This window comes from Marmota marmota, unplaced genomic scaffold (assembly GCF_001458135.2).
Source record: "Marmota marmota marmota unplaced genomic scaffold, marMar, whole genome shotgun sequence".
NCBI lineage: Eukaryota > Metazoa > Chordata > Mammalia > Rodentia > Sciuridae > Marmota > Marmota marmota.
This window is the reverse complement of record NW_026000048.1, coordinates 830,855-847,413: the sequence shown is the minus strand read 5'-3', so window position 1 is coordinate 847,413 and position 16,559 is coordinate 830,855. Positions and strand designations below refer to the sequence as shown.

Below are 16,559 nucleotides of genomic sequence, written 5' to 3'. Positions count from 1 at the left end.
TGAGCCATATCCCCAGCCCTTTTTAATTTTGAGACAGTCTTGCTAAGTTGCTGAGTTTGACCTTGAACTTTCAATAGTCCTGCCTCAGCCTTCTGAGCCCTGGGATTATAGGTGTGCACCACTGCACCCAGCTTACATCCTTTACATATAGAAGTTTGAGGTGTTTTGGTAGGTTGTTTGTTAATAGATCAGCCAACTCATGTATTTTGGTTTTTGTTTTTTTGTTTCTTTTAGTAATTTCTTTAGATTTTAAAATATAAATTCTCTCAGATTTTTTCCTCATTCCTCAGTTTTTTTTAGTTATTTGATTCATGTAAACTTTTTAAATGGTGTCAAATATATAATCTTTGCCACTGCTATTTGTGTAGAACAGAGTTGATTGTGGGTTTCTCTGCATTACCATTCTGTCTGGAAAACTTACCGATTCCTTTTAGAAGACTGCCATGATTTCCCTGGTGAAATTACCTCACCTAGAAATCTCAGGCATTGGATTTCAATATGGAAACCCCGAGTTTTCCCATGAATGTTGATGAAGATGCCAGAAAATGGTGGCCGTTTCCTGAGGCTGAATGTCTGTTGCTCTGTGGGACCACCCACATAGGACAATTCTTGTTATTCTTAAAACAAACAATTGGGAGAATGAAATGTGTCTCTGAATTCAGTGGCATGTCTCCTGAGCTGAAATGTCCTTAGTAGGATGTCAGAGAGCCAGTGGTAATGAGCAGTGTCCAGGTGTGAGTGTACCACAGTGTGGTCCCCGACATGGTGGAATTGTGTCATATCAGCCTAGCAAACTGAGGAGGAGGAGAAAAGAGAATGTCAGAACCATTTTGTTTTTGTTTCTCTTTTTTCTTTTTGTACCAGGAATTTAATCCAGGGACACAACTACTGAGCCACATCCCCAGCCCTTTTATATTTTAGAGACAGGGTCTCACTAAGTTGCTGAGGCTGACTTTGAACTTGTGATCCTCCTGCCTCAGCCCCTCAAGCCTCTGGGATTACCAATGTGTGCCAGCATAACTACTTCATTATTGCCATCCAGGCTGCTGCCCTTCCTTGTGAGTCCCTCCTGTCATGCTAGAGGAAGGATGCAGGAGAATCTGCCTCTCCTTGCATATCACCGATCTGATTGCTCGCCTGCAGAGTGACCCCAGTATTTGGGGGATGCCATCCATTCAGCACATCCTTTGTATGCAGCAGAGGCACCTGTTCAGTGGTCATTTGGTGACAGCCCAGCCCCAGCTGTGGAAGAAAACTGCTTATGTGAGACTTGCCATGGGGCAGGGTGACTGTTTCCAGGCTAGTACCTCCTTGAGAAGATTGATGATAATTTTAATTTCCAATCGCCTTACCTGCTGATTTCAGGTCCTATTTCCCACAAAAGATGTTGCTTCCCTGTACCACCATCATCAGAGTACCTGGAAGCTTTACCATTCATTTTGTAAGAACAACATAAGATGGCAAATAGCATTGTGAAAATTGTGTTTGGGGAGATTGTCAAAAATCACAGTATTCAAATTGAATTTCACATTTTATGAGTACCCATGGATAGGAATTTTCATGAACTAGAACCAGAACACATTTTGAAATACACTTCTCTGGCTGCTTGTTGTGAGTCTTCTAAGTTTCTCAAATCTCAGGACCCAAGAAAGTGGATAAATCATGGGCTTTGTCGTTTGACCAAAAAGGTAGTTATTGATGGGGGTTATACTCTTCCATTTTTCAGTACTATAACAAAATCCTGAGACAGGCTACTTTATAAAGAAAGGTGCTTTGTGTTGGTGGACAATTATGGAGGTGCAAGGTTGAAGGGTTGATCCTAGTGGCCTTCGTGCTGGCCGAGTCCTGAAGCAATGCAGAGCTTCGTGTGGCATGTGAGGGAGCATGCATTGCCCGTGCATGTGTCTGCTCACTTTCTCTCATAATAAAGCCACCAGGATTCAATCACGGGGGCCCCATGCTAATGACCTTATCTGATCCTAAACACTAATCAAAAACTGCCATTCAACACTCAGCTTCCACCCTCTGGCTGCTTGACAGTGGGGTTAGATTTTAGTACATGAAGCTTTGGGGAGCATGTGCACCCTAGCCAAACCAGGGATCTCCTGTCATTCCCCCAAAAGTGGGCATGGGATTAGGTACAGACATTGTGCAAACCAGAGGCGTGGGTGGGCGTGCCACAATGCAGGCTGGGGATGGGGAAAGAGGCCTGACAGCAGGAAGGTCCCCCTTAGTAGGAACAGAAGGGGAGCTAGTACTGCCAGTGCTCTGCTGAGAGACACTGCTATCCACCAAGGATCATCCCTTTTCAACGATTCATTGTGGTGACCAACTTTCCTTGTGAGACCACCATGCTCCAGTGTCTAGGATGGACTTGGGTGGGGTCCCTCACCATCAGCTGTGTTATATATCTGTGCCATAGTTCCTTTGAAGGCTGTGGAACATCCAGAGCTTCCTGGATGTTCAAGTAGAGGGACATGTGTTGGTTCATGTAGACAGCTGTGGTGTCCGTGTGTCCACAGGAAAACCTGAACGTCTGATCTCAATGGGTCCAGGTTCTGTCCCATTGGCTTCATTTCCTGGACTCACAGCCTCCTCCGTCATTTGGCTTTTGGCCTGTCTGTGCTACATTGTGCTTTCTGGCTCTTCTACTTTACATATCTATTTTTTAACCTTCCTCTGAAAGAAAATAATCTGGGAATGAGTGTGTAATAAGGTTCAGGTCAGAGAGGCATGAGCTGACCCTCTCCTGCAGTAAAGAAACCCATCCCTGCATCAGGGAGAAGGAAATGAGGGCCCACCCAGGTTGCAGAGGTCCTCAGACTGATGATGTGACTCTGTGCCGAGGTCATCAGAGGTGATCCCTTGGCTGCCCAGAGCTCATGCTGATGACCAGGTTCTGCATGTGTATCTTAACATGTCATAAAATAATCCCTTGCATGCTTCCTCAGGCCCTGTCCACCCTCCACCTGCCTGTGTCCCTAGCATGGGTATGTGGGATGGGGACTGTGCTGTGTTTTTCCTGACCCTGAACCTTCATAGGCCTGAAAGCGCTGGTCACGGATCCATGCAGTGTTCTCTTTCCACGTGGTTGCTCCTCACACCAGCTTGCTTTGGACCTCCACAATGTAGTCTTTGAATGGTTCAGGTTCAGTCCCCAAGAACCTTCGAAGTTTTCCCTGCTTTCCTGTCACCTCTGCCGGCCCCTGCACTCCTCCTTCAAGCCACCTACTTACATAAGTGTTTAGCGGAGATTGTCCGTGGACACTTTCCGGCTTTCAGAGTCTATCTTGTCCCTGGACTGCAGGCCAGAATCGCCTGCTGCTGAAGGGAAAGCCCTTTATCCTATTAATCATGTGAAGACAGCATTTGACTATAAAGCAGCTGTGAACAGTGATCTCTTCACCTCAGGAATGAAGCAAGTGGACTGTAATTGTGAAATGTAGCCTCAGGAAAATCTGTGGTGCAATGTTCATAATCTGCAGTGCGCTCATACTTTCTTTGCAGTGTAAACAATCCCACAGATTTCAATATTTCTTGGTACTTCTCTTGCTATCAATTTTCTCCATAACCACCCCCCCCTTTTGTTTTGTTTTGTAATAAGCCCAAAGATGTTTTCTTTTTGTCTCTCCACACTTTAAAAGTCTTCATGAAAATACATTTGCTGCTTTTTTTTTTCTTCAGGTGTTTTTAAACAAGTATTTTTTCTTTCAGACTTCCTGGATTTTTTTAATGTGGTCTTTCTTAAACATTATAAATTGTTTTCTCGACGTAAGAGTCCGTGTGTTTTTACTGGTCATTCTTATTGCCAGTGACAATTATACTTAATTCACAAAATTATTGGAGTCTTTTTAAACTCGGGTCTTTTTTAACTGAGATACTAAGGTGGTAAAATATATGTAGGTGGCTCTTTGCTTCTGTGCCTCATTAGAAGAGAAGAGGATTGACTTATGATGCTCATGCAACTCTGAATACACTGCAAATCACCAAATTCACAATTCTAAACGTGCGACGTGCGAGCCCTCGGGAAAGCTGTCACAGCGCCGTGGCTTAACCACCTGCTCTTGCGCTACACAGGGTACCATAGCAAACTCGCTGACCTGTGTCCAGCTTCATAAGCGTGCTGAGAAGATAGCCGTGATGCTGATGGAACGGGGACACCTGCAGGATGGGGACCACGTGGCTTTGGTCTACCCACCAGGTGAGGGGGCAGGGCAAGGGCAACAGCCTCCTAGGAGGCCACTTGGCCACCCTGTTGGCAGCCGAGTAGAGCTGTGGGGTTGTTGCTGAAGTTGACAGTACTGCAGTGGGATTTCAGTGGCCTCGTTTGTGCCTATTGCTCCCCATTTGCTCAGGGATGAGGTTACGTGTTACCTATGTTTAGAGGTTCAAGTAAGGAGATGTTTATGAAAAGTTTTGTATTTAAATTTGTATTATAAGACAACTGAAGTAGTTCACTTAATCCATAGTGAATTCTTTCTTAAATTTCATATGGTTGAGTATTTCTGTGGAGAAATAGCAGAAATTAAACTGCATGCCTGCTCTTTTATTTCCTGTCTAAAAGAACAGGCCAAAGGAAGTGACCACCCAAGGTGACCAGCACTCACAGGGACAAGTTCAAGATCTTGTTCTCTTAACCATCTTGAGGGGACCAGAGCTTGTGCTGGCAGGGATGGAGGTGGCTGACAGTGGGTTTTGCTTCAAGTTCTTTTTCCTCCCCATGTAGGCATAGACCTCATTGCAGCATTTTACGGTTGCCTGTACGCAGGCTGTGTGCCAATAACCGTCCGACCTCCGCACCCGCAGAACATCGCCACAACCCTGCCAACCGTCAAGATGATCGTGGAGGTAACCTACACCTGGAAGCTTTTGGGCTCTTTACCTGCCAGACCTGAGTGTGGTGCTCGCAGGTCCCAGACCCCAGAGTCTTCTAGGGCACGATGGCTGTGGGTGTGTGAGTGTGTGGAGTCCAAGTATCCGGCCAGGAAACGCTCTCTGCCCTACAGAAGGCTGTGACCTAGTTCTAGAAGCAAGATTTAAATGAGCATGGAAGTGAGGCTACCAGGCAGCAGCTACTCCAGTGCATCAGAGTTAAAGATGCCCTGGAGAAGGCAGCCCCTGTTGAGGGCTCCTCTACCATCACTGGGGGAGTCCCCACCAAAGCCACTGAGCAAACCAGCCAAATGAAATTGCAGTGGATTGTTTTTGTTCCTTCCTCAAAATTTAGAATTTACCTATTCCTTTCTGAGGACATAGATTGATTGATTGATTGATTTTTACATCTGGGGATATTTAGGAGCCGGGAGTGATGGTGAACACCCCAAATCCTTGCTGCTCAGGAGGCTAAAATGGGAAAGCTGCAAGTTTGAGCTCAGCCTGGGCAACTTGGCAAGAACCTGTCTCAAAATTTTAGAAAAGGGCCAGGGATGTAGCCCAGGGGTAGAGTCCTTGCCTAAGAAAAATGAGGGCCTGGGTTCCATCTCCAATATTACCAAAGAAAAAAGGAAATAAAAAACTTAGGATATGTTTTCCCCCTATTGGAGGAGGAGCTATGAGGAGCAGAATTAGTTTGGGCACAGAGGATATCAATGACCTGGGTCCTGCAGGAACATTCTTTGTAGTCATGGTAGAATACTTGCATGGCCATTCTTCCTATTGGAGGGTGTTGACATATCTGCCTCTTTGTGACCAAAGTATTTCAGTGTCCTTTTCTGACAGTGATTCAAACTTTAGGTGCTACTCAGCTCTAGGGACAGCAGGTATGGGGACCTGAGCCCCCTGCCCTGCCTGCATGTGTGCATGGTCACGTTCCGTTCCCCTGCATCCCAGCCAGCTCTCCAGGGGGAAGCGGTGCTCCTGGGCACTCACCTGCCCCTTCAGCTGCGTGGCTTTAACAAGCATAGCGAGCCATGGGCGTTCACTCACTCCCTTTCCATGCTCTGGTCCTCAGGTGAGTCGCTCTGCCTGTCTGATGACAACACAACTGATCTGTAAGCTGCTACGGTCCAGGGAGGCAGCAGCTGCTGTAGATGTCAGGACATGGCCCCTCATACTGGACACGGGTCAGTACCTGAGCCAGCAGGATGAGTGTATTTGCTTACATGGCCTTTCATTAGGACAGATATCCTGACGGCTTTGTTTGTTCTCTAGATGATTTGCCAAAGAAGCGGCCTGCTCAGATCTACAAACCCTCCAACCCTGACACACTGGCCTACCTTGACTTCAGTGTGTCCACGACCGGGATGCTAGCTGGCGTAAAGGTGAGAAGTGGAGTCTTCTCCACCTGAGCTGGTGGTGTGCAGCTAACAGGCCTGTGTTCACAGTCAGCTTGTGTTCTTGTGAGTGCAAGCACTCTGCAGAAACGGGTGCTAATGTGCTTCTATTTAAGTTGTAATGTGTCTGACCCCTTCAACAGTCCTCAAGGTTGACTGGTTCTTCCCAAGTGTTCCAATTAATTTTTATATTATCACAGTCTCACTTGCCTATGATAGAATACTGCACATATTTTGCTGGTTGTCCACCCTCCTGGTTTTCATCTCTGCACGCTGCAATTTCTTGCTTTTTAAACTTGCACTCAATTACAACCTGTCAGATTCCTGCTCAGTGAAGCTACATTGATCCTTTTGCCATCCAAGAATGTGACTTCCATTATGTCATTCAGAATTAGGACCCTCATAGTTCAGATGATGCCAAGGTACTATGCAAAACTGCACCATTAGGTTCCCTGTGGCTCGGGAAGCCTGTTCTGTAGTATCTGCCTCTGGTCAGACTGGTGAGCTTGCTTTATTGCCTGCACTTTGTTCTCAGGCTCGACCTAGCTTAGTCGGTATACATTTGAGGTGGTATGCCAAATTAACTACAGTGTTGAATAAAATTTTGAAAAGGTTTTTCAAAGAAATATTTTTCAAACCAAGATAAATTGGTTACTTTGGGGACTGGGGCTGTGGCTCAGTGGTGGAGCACTTACCTAGCAAGTGTGAGGCACTGGGCTTGATTCTCGGCACCACATATAAATAAATGAATAAAAGGTCCATCAACAACTAAAGACATATTTTTTAAAAACACTTTTGACTGTTTTCGTGATGCACAGAGCAGTAGTTATAATATTAAATCTTGATTTTTTTTTTTTTTTTTATTATTAGCATGAAACAGATAATGTGATCTGTTTATTACTTCCTGGTGATTCCACTTAGTACCTAAGTTATGCACTTTAGAAAATCCAGAGATTTTTCTAGTGACACTTCCTCTCAAACCTACAAAAGCTTTTTCTAAACTTTCGACCATTTAATTTGATGAGACCTGAAGTGAAATACACTGTGATGTCAGTGAGAGACCTGTGGGCTTTAGGTACTGAGGGGCACAGAATTGAGTCGGAATTGTGCAGCACATGGCCTGCTCCAAAAGGAGTACCTCGCACCTCATGGTCTTGTGGATTACACAAGTGGCCATTGTTCCTAGAAAGAATTTTTTCTTAATTTCAGTTTTGGGACAAATAATGTTATTGGGCATTGATGCATACCATAAAAGACAGAGGGCACAGTGGCTCACACCTGTGATCCTAGCTTCTATGAAAGCTGAAGCAGGAGGATTGAGAGTTTTTTTGTTTTTATATTTTTAGATGGATACAATATCTTCATTTTATTTATTTTTTTGTGGTGCTGAGGCTTGAACCCAGGACCTCACATGTGCTACTCTAGCAGTCTACCACTGAGCCCCAGCCCAGGACTGTGAGTTTGAGGCCAGCCTAGGGAAACTTAGCCCTTGTCTCAAAATGAAATTTTTCAAAAGGGCTGGGATGTAGCTTAATGATTTAGTCCCCAGTCCCACAAATAAAAAAGGACAAGTATATCCTTTAAGCTGGGTGTTTAATACTCCCTGATGAGTGTTGGAGAATATTGAATTTTGAATGAAACCTAGGAGTAGGTTTCATTAGTAGGTACATTGAAATGAATTTCATTTCATTAGTAGGTACATTGAAGATTATAAGTTTGCCTATTTAGTAATTGGCTTTTTGCACTGAAGGCTCTGATAGACCTAGATGTACACTTGCTCAAGATCACAGGGGACCTCAAATAGATGGCTCATGGGTTTCCCCAAAGAATATTGGGACTCTGTGGTCCTCCACTTCCACGAAACGGCTTCCCAGTGCTCATGGCCGATGTCTGCCCAGGGACTCGTCACTTCTTCAGTGGCTTAAACAACTATTTCCAGACACTTATTTTACCATCAGCCAAATCAAACTGCACTGAAAGGCAGCTCTGCCCAAGAAACGTCACATAGCACGTCCCAAGTAAATCAGGGTTGGGTCAACCTCTTTCCAGGTTCCTCCCCATCAGGACCATATTTCACTGCAAAAGTGTGACCTCCATGTTAATGCACTTTCACAAGTGTACTGTGTCCTAATCTCGCACCAAAGACAGTTTAGCAATAAATGATTTCAAGTAATGGTTTAAAAAAAAAAAAAAGCTTCACATATGGTCACACTCTACTTTTTTGCAAAAAGAAAAAAAAAACGAAAAAAAACCATAAAATCTGAGCAGTGAAACACTTTCTACTTTCATGTCCACCTTAGATCATCTACATTTGTTGATTTGGGAATTTGGAAAACTAATGCTGTATCCAAGTCTGAGTCTTAACGGGAATTGGCAGTTTTCTTCATTTAGGTTTTAGAAAAGCTTCCTGAGTCACGTTCCTTGGTTGATCACGTGGGCAGGGTCCAGCATTGGCAGTCAGCTGTTTGTGCCCTTGTCTTAATCAGTGCCATTCTTGTTATTGTGTGGGGTTGTCCTTGAGACCCAGCAGGCTGGAGAGCTCCCAACCAGGGCGATGTGAGCACCTTTCTGCCTGCCGTCCTTACGCTGTAGACATTTGTCCAGACACTGATGGGTCTTGGAGTCAGTCCTGCGTTGGAGTTTCCCACTGCATCCTGACCCCCTGAGGGTGGGCGCTGCCTTGTTCCCCAGCTCCTAACCCATGCCCAATGGAGAAGGAACACTCAGTGTCAGTGTTTGCCCAGCCAACCCGAAGAACTCAATTTCAGCAGCAGTTTTATAAAGATTTTCTTCAGTGGCTAATCTTGAGTGCCTGGGGAATTTTGGTAGATAGGACTCAACTCCCTCTTCATCTAGAGGGGCAGGAGGTTAGAGGCTGATTTTGAAAATCCAACCTCATTTCTCCTTTAAACAAACACTGGGCTCTAAGTGCAAACTGCAAAGAACTGAAGTTTTATAAGCCGGAGTAATTCTGCCTTACTCTGTGTGAATTCATTAAAATGTCCCTAACGGACCCCTGTCCTTATCAGAATTTCTGGCGGTGATCTGACACTCAGTAGTGGCAGCAATCCTGCCCTGCTTCCTCTTTTCTCCTCCTGGCTTGGTGAATGGATGGGGCACAGGCATGGGGCTGGACACCCTAATTATCACAGGGCTCTGCACTGATCCCTTTGTAGGTTAGCTCCAGGTGACACGTCTTAAAACCATACACTTAGAGCAGTTTTCTGTGCTGCATTTGTTTCCCTTTCCTCTTGAGTTGGTTTGGCTGGAAAGCCCCTGTGGGAATGTTGACTTTATTTGGTATATTTTGCAGTGTTTCAGAATAATTCACATTACTTACTGTAGTGGGTTCATTCCTAGAACAGGAAGAGGGGAACCCAAGGAGAATTCTTCCCTGTGGCCTTGATGCTGGGGTGTAACTGAATTTGGCTGCCGACTGTAGGATGGTCATGCAGCAGAAAGAGTCACTGTGAGAGGGCCAGGGTAGATCTAGTTCCAGCTCCCAAGGATGTGAATTTAAGTAAACTCTTTCACTTATCCGAGTCCCTATTTCCTAGACATGAAGATGGGGGTCCATCAAAGATACACCATAGGCCACCTGTGCATTGCAGGCAGACCTTGGAGTGTCACAGGACTTAGGCACAGTCACGCCTGTAGAGGTGGGTGTGAACGTGATGCCTTCACTGTCCACTTTCAGGCATCACAAGAAGCCCTGAGTGTAAACCCTCTGCTTAAATGCAAAACAACATTATTTCAGTTGAAGTTATTGGATTCAGAGAGTCGCCCCCACCCCCCAGTACCAGGTATTGAAATGGGGCACTCAACCACTGAGCCATATCTCCAGCCCTATTTTGTATTTTGAGACAGGGTCTTGCTGAATTGCTTAGTGCCTTGCAATTGCTGAGGCTGGCTTTGAATTCATGATCCTCCTGCCTCAGCCTCCCAAGCCGCTGGGATTACAGGAGCGTGTCACTACACCCAGCGAGGGAGTTTTGAGTGTGGTTTATTTGCTGAAAATAGGAAGAAGGTTGAGTGTGCAGCAGCAGCCAGTCTGTGCAAGCAGCTGTCCTGCAGTCTCTGGGGCATCTAGTATTAAATAGCACGTGTTCAGTGTGGCTATGCTGCCCTGTATTCTGGGCGCTGGCGTCCCAGGCCCTGTGTTGACCGCTCCTCCCTGTCTTACAGATGTCTCACGCAGCCACCAGTGCCTTCTGCCGTTCTATTAAGCTGCAGTGTGAGCTTTACCCTTCTAGAGAAGTGGCCATCTGCTTGGACCCCTACTGTGGACTTGGATTTGTCCTCTGGTGCCTCTGCAGGTGAGATTCCTCTTTAATATCTTCAAAGTAAATTTTTAAGAAGCCATGTACCTTTCCTTCTAGGTGTCTGGCCCTGCAGGCAGCCCTGAGCACTGCACCTCCAGAGGCTGCAGAGGCCCACTGCCTGTCCTTGAGAAGCCTACCACTACCTCAGGGACAGAGCAGCACCAGGTGGCTTTCCACTTCCTCCAGGAGGCCAGTCAAGTTCTGAAGAAGCCCAGAGATAGCGGCCACCAAGGCCTTTGAGAAGATGGCTGTCACAGACCCTTACGCTTCCCAGGGGGATTCTCAGGGCTTGGTTTCTTACACCCTCCAGTTGGCAGTCGTGCCTGCTTAAGTTCTTGTTGAAACAGGCTCTCGCCTCCTTCCTCCTCCTCCTGGCTTTTCCTTAAAGGAGGGCTTGGGGTGGGACGTGTCCGAGGGCTGAGTCCACCTCTGGGGCTGCTGCTCTCCACTCTGAGCCAAGTCAGCCCTGGCTTAGAGCAAGCTCTCGCGAACGTGTAGAATGAGCTCTTGGTGGGTATACAAACGGTTAAGTATCAGGATTTTTTCCCCTGATGATACATGTGTGTTTATTGTAGAAATCTTAGAAATACGTTATATACACAGCTGACTACAATCATATCACCTAATAAACGGTGGTAACTGTAAATACATTTTTGCATGTAGCCTTCTGTAGCTTATTTTCTAATGTAGCACACTTAGCAAGTTCACGTTTTCAAATACATATGAGCGTATAAAGTGTATTAGAATGATCCACCAGCACCCATGATCCAGCTTCATGTTTCTACATTTTATCAGTTTTTTTCATATCTACTTTTTCTTTTTTAATGGGCATTTTTCTTAGGGGGTGTACTGGAGATTGAACTCGGGATGCTCAACCACTGAGCCACAACCCCAGCCCTATTTTGTATTTTATTTAGAGACAGGGCCTCACTGAGTTGTTTAGAACCTCGTCATTGCTGAGGCTGGCTTTGAGCTCGTGATCCTTCTGTTTTGGCCTCCCAAGCCACCAAGATTACAGGCGTGCGCCACTGCGCCTAATTTTAATGGGGTATTTTATTTTATTTAAAATATTTATTTATATATGTTTAGTTTTAGGTGGACACATTATCTTGTTTTTATGTGGTGCTGAGGATCAAACCCAGTGCCTCATGCATGCTAGACGAGCAGTCTTCCACTGAGCCACAACCCCAGCCCCTTAATGGGGTATTTTAAAGCAAACGCAAACTATGTACAATTTCACCCATAAATCTTAAGTGTACTTATAATTTTACAAATATGCTATGCTTATAACTAGCATATTTATAAAATTGAGATGCTGTATAAAGTATGATTTTTTTTTCATAATGGTGTATAGTGGACATTTTTTTAATAATGTTTTTTATGGTGCTGGGGATTGAAACCAAGGTTTTGTGTGTGAACCCAGGGATTAGTGAGAGGGTCTTGCTAAGACGTCTACGCTGGACTCACTGCAGTCCTCCTTCCTCAGCCTCTATCATAGTTGGGATTCTAGTCATGCATCACCACACCTGTCTTTAAACACTCTCCTAGGACATTATTTTTAATGCATTCATATTTAATAGTATTGGATTAAAATCTAATCCTATAATTTTGGGAAACAGTGGCATTCTAATTAGTACAATTAAACTTTTTGAGAAGGTGCTTGTATATACTTTCTGAAGTTTGAAATCAGCTACTTCTTGAAGAAGCCCTAGTTCATTTTAGAAGAAAATGGTATTTAATAGTTAAGATACTTGCTTGATATGTTCATTGCTCCCAGGGAATGGCTGCTTCCAGGTCCTGTCATGGACAGGGCTGTGGAACACATATATATTCATACAGAACACTGCTGTATTTCTTACTTTAGCAGTATCTGCTGAAAAGCAGGTGTTTACATCAGGCCTAACTGTAAGCCAGCTTCAGAGATGACTGTATTTTCATTCTGAATTTATAACCCCCTTTGCCAACATGGAGGAATCTGGCTTTCATTATCTTTATCACGAATACTTATTTTTAATCCCCTTGTATGAAGCCAGTCTCCTTGTATGAAGGAAAGCTCTTCCTGTGAGACATAAGAACTGAGAGTTTTTAAGGGGTTGTGCAGGTTGCACTGAATCTTGGTGGGAAACGATAGTCTTTCCAGCAAATTCATTCAAAAGACTCAAAAGCAGTGTTCTGATTGGCCCTGCACAATGAAAATAAGTGTATAACTGCTGTAGGTTTCTATGTTTTCTAAAATCCTAAAGGACCTTCTTTTAGAAAAGAAAAGCCTTGGGTTTCAGATGGACGATCACTAAAACACTGAGATATGAATTTGGGGAGGCCTCACTCTGCAGGCCATGAAGGTTCAGAGTGGGCAAGGGAAGGGAGGGTGACAGGACCCAGGAGGAGGAGGAGAGCATGCACACCGAGAGGCAGCTGGCACGGAGTGGGGCAGCCAGGCAGGAAAGGAATAACGGGGGTCAGCAGCAGCGTGGGGACAGACTGGCTTCATGCGAGGGGATTAAAAATAAGTGATAAGGATAATGAAAGCCAGATTCCTCCATGTTGGCAAAGGGTGTTATAAATTCAGAATGAAAATACAGTCGTCTCTGAAGCTGGCTTGCAGTTAGGCCTGATGTAAACACCTGCTTTTCAGCAGACAGTGCTAAGGTTAGAAATGCAGCAATGTTCTGTATGTATGAATATATGTGTGTGTGTTCCATATATTCATACATACAGAACCTGGAAGCAGCCATTCCCTGGGAGCAGTGAACACATGTAGCAAGTATCTTATCTATTAAATACCGTTTTCTTCTAAGGTGGACTAGGGCTTCTTCAAGAAGTGGCTGATTTCAAACTTTAGAAAGAGTATGTACAAAACGACCCTGAAATATCATTTTAAGCTAGAAAGCAAGGAAGGGCTCAAAGAATGATGGGGCTATGTCACAAGGACAGAATGGTTAGTCTGAAAGTTCCCACTGGGCAAATTGGGGACAAATTTTACATCAAAATAAAGATCACAACAATTTAGAATATTTTGAATAAAATAGGAAATTAACTATTTAAAGAGATGAGGAAATTGAATGCATGATAAGGAGCAAGAATGTCTGTGGTAGCTATCCACAAAATAAAGGGGAAAAGAAACTTAGGGATGGAGAAGCTATGCACTAGCGACCAGAGCCAAAGCCACTGGTAATGGTGCAGAGGTGTCTGAGCCGCTCCACAGGCCAGGAGAGGACAAAGCATCACTCTTGCTCATCCATATTTAGTGACATGGAAACATCACACACAGTTGAGGGACACTCAACAGGAATGCCTATAATCGTCACAAACCTTGGTGTCCCAGAGCAAAGGAAACCCTGAAAAATCATACGGGGAAAAGAATCTGAAAGACGACAGCTTAAGTATGTGAGAGTCTGAACTGGACCCTTTCACTGTAAGAGCGGAGATCCAACATGGTGGCGGGCGCGGAGAGATCAAGTCTCTGACCTCTTCAGCTGCACGGGCATAGGGAGTCGTAAACCGTCTAAATGCTGTTTGCTCAGGCTCACTAGAGCTGTAATTGGGACAACTGGAAAAGCTCAAACAGGGTCTGAACTTGGATAAGAAAAGCTTATCAGTGTTCAAATTTTGATGGTTTGATTGGTTTATGGAGGAAAATATACACCTTGGTTGGAAATGCCCCCAGAAGCATTTTTTGGTTGAATGGACATTGGTTTTGTGATTCACCCTTGAATAATTCAGAAATTTAAAGTTATTTTGACTATACTTGGAACTTTCTAATTTTGTTGGGTGTATGAAAGTAAAACTTTTTTTTTTTTTTTTTTTTTTTTAAATCCAAGCAATCACAAGCTATATTCTGTGGAAGACAAAATAACTTTGGAGGCGTAAATCTTAATGTCAATGACAGGAAGGCTTTGGTGAACCATTACCATAAATCTGACAAACGCTAATTTGATGGGTGGCTGTATCTGTCTGCTGCACGGCCAGTCTAGACAGTCTATTGAGAAATCCTAAAACACAACTGTTTGTTCCCTGTAACACCATCTGGATATGGCAATAAGCGCCGACCCAGCGCCATTCACACATGGATCAAAGCACATGCTAATGCTATCATGAAGTCATACACATAAAAAATTCAATCTGAGAACTCGAAGCAATTTTCCTAAGTCTTCAGTGAAGAAACCCCAGACTTAGTGCGACTCAAGCTAAGTGTGTGAAGGGGGGAGAAAGGGGGAAAAAAGGAACCGAATATTTAATGAGCTTGGGCTTCCAGAGGAATGTTAGGCCACCCATTGTATTGGAAAAGGCTCATGTCACACTTCAGTCATGGTACCCGTCAGGGTGCCCCTTTACAAAAATTGATCTGAGGACCTTTGTAATTACCTGTTTCAGGCGAGGGAGGAGGGTGGATTCATGACAAGAAATAAAAGAAAGGATCCAAGGTGTAAATCGAACATTATATTATATTGGTCTGAGCTGACTAAATTTTTCAATATTGCACACAATATGAAAAACCTTTCTCATTAAACTGCACTGTGGCATTAGATCAAAGAATCAAGGGCCTCCTATTGAACTCCTTTAAATATTACAAACATAAGAGCAAGTCTGGCTGCGCATAAAATAGAAACAAAGCCAATTTTTTTTGTCCACCCTTATCCTATAGCTAGCTGGAGAGGAATGCTGCTTGAGAAATCTCTATTGCAAGTCAAAAAGGAATAAAACTTCATTTCTCCGGAATACTCACCGAGGCATAAATGAATTATGAATTATCCTGGGCAGGAATTTTTCAGTAAATATGTTGCTCTTTCAAAACTCTAAGGTACTCTTTAAAAAATATATCACTCGACAGCACCAGTTCAACTTCAGACCACAGGGGCACTGACTAATCCTCACCTCCCTGCAATCGAAACTTCCCAGGGAGCTAGGAAGTTCTTACTACACGGGGTGTCTCACTTCGCTGTGCGCTACTATAAGAAATTTGATGCATGTGCTTCTTGGCCAGCTTTATATCATCTTCTATCAGTATCTGATGGAAGAACATGACTAGAAATACCTTGGGAATTGGTTATTACTACACTCATCTCTGTTTGCTAAGAGACATTAAATATGTTATGTCCCAAATTTTCATCCAGTCAGCATTAGCTACACACAAATTCCCACCAGCATATTTCACAGCAGTTATAATAGTTATTTCTACATGATGGGTATATGTATGGGCATGTATATAAACACAACTAAATGAATCTTTAAAATATATTATTCATGGCGGGGGGTGGGTAGTAAACATAACAACAAAACCAGTCTAGAATTACATGCTATACCTACATGGTTCAGCTGTCACAGGTTGTAGCTTATACTGCAAATTTCAACTTTATATAGCAGCTGAGATTATAGTTTATACCCCCACAAACCAGGCATAAAATGACAAGTGAAGTTGTGCCCTTCTACCCAGCAGCACCCAGATGTGTTATCTCTTTCTATTCTACCTGCTAAAGCCCTCAGAGGTAACAGGGAACAAAAATTTTATCATTACACTCCTGTTTTTAAGTTTAAAAAATAAATAAATAAAACCAGATTAAATCTACAATTATTTTAAAATTCTAGACAAATTCAGTAGACATGGGAAAACAGAAGATAAACAGTTAAGCCATGATTTTCTTAAAATTTCAATTTGAAAGTATTGTTTCATAAAACAATAAATCTCAAATGACTATTATACCACAAAGCTTTTGTTTCTTAAAAAAAAAAGCAAAAAGGGAAAAAAAAAACAAGTTCTTCTCATATGAAATCTTCCTTAAAAATATCTTAAAATAAGAAAAGTTCAGAAAATATATCAACTTGCCAATCAATTGTACAAGCTTCCGTTTTAAATGACCACAGATTGTTAATTACTTTATATTCAACCTAGAGAGCTAGACACTACAGCTAGGGCAAAACCAAAAAACAAAACAAACAAACAACCACCAAAAAAAAAAAAAAAAAA

The 16,559-nt window shown here is 43.5% G+C and overlaps 1 protein-coding gene across 1 annotated transcript in view; it reads left to right on the top strand.

Moving 5' to 3' along the window:
• The window catches only part of Dip2c (disco interacting protein 2 homolog C), a 201,761-nt gene that overhangs the window by 135,775 nt on the left and 49,427 nt on the right, over positions 1 to 16,559 (top strand). The window contains exons 25-29 of the mRNA XM_048812597.1: positions 4,078 to 4,201; positions 4,727 to 4,848; positions 5,951 to 6,062; positions 6,151 to 6,260; positions 10,458 to 10,588. Of these exons, the coding sequence (XP_048668554.1) occupies positions 4,078 to 4,201; positions 4,727 to 4,848; positions 5,951 to 6,062; positions 6,151 to 6,260; positions 10,458 to 10,588 (599 nt within the window). The remainder of the gene's footprint in view (positions 1 to 4,077; positions 4,202 to 4,726; positions 4,849 to 5,950; positions 6,063 to 6,150; positions 6,261 to 10,457; positions 10,589 to 16,559) is intronic.